This window comes from Pongo abelii, chromosome 16, assembly GCF_028885655.2.
Source record: "Pongo abelii isolate AG06213 chromosome 16, NHGRI_mPonAbe1-v2.0_pri, whole genome shotgun sequence".
NCBI classification, from domain to species: domain Eukaryota; kingdom Metazoa; phylum Chordata; class Mammalia; order Primates; family Hominidae; genus Pongo; species Pongo abelii.
Genome location: NC_072001.2, coordinates 31384623 through 31387313, shown reverse-complemented (window position 1 = coordinate 31387313; position 2691 = coordinate 31384623). Strand labels below are relative to the sequence as shown.

General features: G+C 49.7%; 1 protein-coding gene across 1 annotated transcript; it reads left to right on the top strand.

Annotated features, from left to right (window-relative positions):
- The first annotated feature begins 756 nt into the window (after window positions 1-756).
- On the top strand, window positions 757-2432 carry LOC112129120 (synaptogyrin-2-like). Its single transcript, XM_054532485.2, has 2 exons — window positions 757-857; window positions 997-2432. The coding sequence occupies exons 1-2, from the start codon at window positions 757-759 to the stop codon at window positions 1577-1579; spliced, it is 684 nt and encodes a 227-aa protein (XP_054388460.1). The 3' UTR covers window positions 1580-2432.
- The last annotated feature ends 259 nt before the right edge of the window (window positions 2433-2691 follow it).

The window sequence follows — 2691 nt, the reverse complement described above, 5'->3', positions numbered from 1 at the left end:
TTTATATTTTTCCTATTCTGAACAATTGTGGTTTGTGCATTTCTTCCAGTAAATGCAGTCTGGAAAATAAATACCTTTCACATGGTACGTGTTATTGGAAAACAATTGTCTTTAATGAGATTTATGGAATGTGGAGAAAAAAATTTTTTTAAGGAACTATTGTTCCTATGAAAACTTGAGAGTGTTACGGGCAATGTAGGCACTTTTAGATCAAATTCAAACATAAAAAGGCACTTACATACATTTTAAGAATACTTGTAATTATAAGCACATTTTCAGACTTACAGGACTAAGTCTAGTTTAAACATAAACCAGATGCAATGTGAATCTCTATATATTTTTCTTGCTTCAAGTATTATTTTACAGAAGGGACACTGATTTGTTTGGCCCGTGTAAACCTAAGAATCTAGGTTTAATCTAGTAGATATGATATCTAGTAGATGTCATATCTCAACAATAAAGTAGATTTGATCTAGTAGATGTCATATCTCAACAATAAAGGGTCTGAAGAGTAAACATTAATATTTAGGCCTAAGTTATTTTTTAAAATTCATAATGTGTCTGTCCTGTTTTGCTTACTGAATTAACATCTTTAAAGAAAACCTTCATATATTATAGTGATATGATATATACCACATAGTGATATGATTTATTGAATGTGAGAGAAATTCTCACACTCAATTTTAATTTTCTTAAAAATAAAAGATGGGAAAATGTTACAGTATTTAAATAGTGAATGCTGGGCGGCGACGGCACATGGAGAGCGGGGCCTACGGCGCAGCCAAGGCGGGCGGCTCCTTCGACCTGCGGCCCTTCCTGATGCAGCCGCAGGTGGTGGTGAGCGCCGCGCGCCTGGTGAACCCCCCGGGGAGCGCCCCGCCGCCAGGCCCGGCGGGACCCCTAAGCCCACGAGCGCGACAGGTGGCGGCGGCCGCGTCGGGGGCCTGGGGGCGAGCGGGGGCCGGCGTCCGGCGTCCCGGGCCCCACCTTCCCGCCCTCCGCAGTCTTCGCCTTAATCGTGTTCTCCTGCATCTATGGCGAGGGCTACAGCAACGCCCATAAGTCTAAGCAGATGTACTGCGTGTTCAACCACAACGAGGATGCCTGCCGCTGTGGCAGTGCCATCGGGGTGCTGGCCTTCCCGGCCTCGGCCTTCTTCTTGGTGGTCGACGTGTATTTCCCCCAGATCAGCAACGCCACTGACCGCAAGCACCTCGTCACTGGTGACCTGCTCTTCTCAGCTCTCTGGACCTTCCTGTGGCTTGTTGGTTTCTGCTTCCTCGCCAACCAGTGGGCGGTCACCGACCCGGAGGACGTGCTGGTGGGGGCCGACTCTGCGAGGGCAGCCATCACCTTCAGCTTCTTTTCCATCTTCTCCTGGGGCGTGCTGGCCTCCCTGGCCTACCAGCGCTACAAGGCTGGCGTGGACGACTTCACCCAGAACTACATCGACCCTACTCCGGACCCCAACACCGCCTACGCCTCCTACCCGGGTGCATCTGCGGACAGCTACCAACAGCCACCCTTCACCCAGAATGCGGAGACCACCCAGGGCTACCAGCCGCCCCCTGTGTACTGAGTGGCGGTTAGGGTGGGAAGGGGGACAGAGAGGGCCCTCCCCTCTGCCCTGGACTTTCCCATGAGCCTCCTGGAACTGCCAGCCCCCCTCTTTCACCTGTTCCATCCTGTGCAGCTGACACACAGCTAAGGAGCCTTACAGCCTGGCGGGGGCTGGCAGAGCCACACCCCAAGTGCCTGTGCCCAGAGGGCTTCAGTCAGCCGCTCACTCCTCCAGGGCACTTTTAGGAAAGGGTTTTTAGCTAGTGTTTTTCCTTGCTTTTAATGACCCCAGCCCCGCCTGGAGTGGCTGGAAGCCAGCAGGCACCCATGTGCTACTGACAAGTGCCTCAGCTTCCCCCTGGCCCGGGTCCGGCCGTGGGAGCCGCTATTACCTGCGTTCTCTGCCAAAGACTCGTGGGGACCGTCACACCTGCCCTGTGCAGCGGAGCCGGACCAGGCTCTTGTGTCCTCACTCAGGTTTGCTTCCCCTTTGCCCACTGCTGTATGATCTGGGGGCCAACACCCTGTGCCGGTGGCCTCTGGGCTGCCTCCCATGGTGTGAGGGCGGGGCTGGTGCTCATGGCACTTCCTCCTTGCTCCCACCCCTGGCAGCAGGGAAGGGCTTTGCCTGACAACACCCAGCTTTATGTAAATATTCTGCAGTTGTTACTTAGGAAGCCTGGGGAAGGCAGAGGTGCCCCATGGCTCCCAGACTCTGTCTGTGCCGAATGTATTATAAAGTCGTGGGGGAGATGCCCGGCCCTGGGATGCTGTTTGGAGACGGAATAAATGTTTTCTCATTCAAAAAAAAAAAAAAAAGTGAATGCTTTTGTAAAATAGCAGCAAAACCAAGACCAAAATGTTTCTTTAGTGTACTTTCATGCTTAATGCTGACAGATAGCATTGTTTGAACTCACGATCAATTTTTTATATATACCTTTTCGTTACAAAACAAATAATATTCACGGCAGAAAATGAAGAAAACCAAAAAACAAAAATAAGATAAGAAATTTCACCTGAAATCCCATCACTTAAAATGCCATTTAAAATATTTTCCCAAGTAGCCCCATTTTTTAAAATGAGCAAATTAGCTTCCCACTTAACTTCTTTCACTTAATACTAAACTGTGAA

What these genes read in the sequence shown, in the direction of transcription:
- LOC112129120 (XM_054532485.2), top strand. Translation starts at nt 757, where the DNA reads ATGGAGAGCGGGGCCTACGGCGCAGCCAAGGCGGGCGGCTCCTTCGAC. An exon ending in GTGAGCGCCGCGCGCCTGGT is followed by an intron (nt 858 to 996) that starts GAACCCCCCGGG and finishes CACCTTCCCGCC; the next exon opens with CTCCGCAGTCTTCGCCTTAA.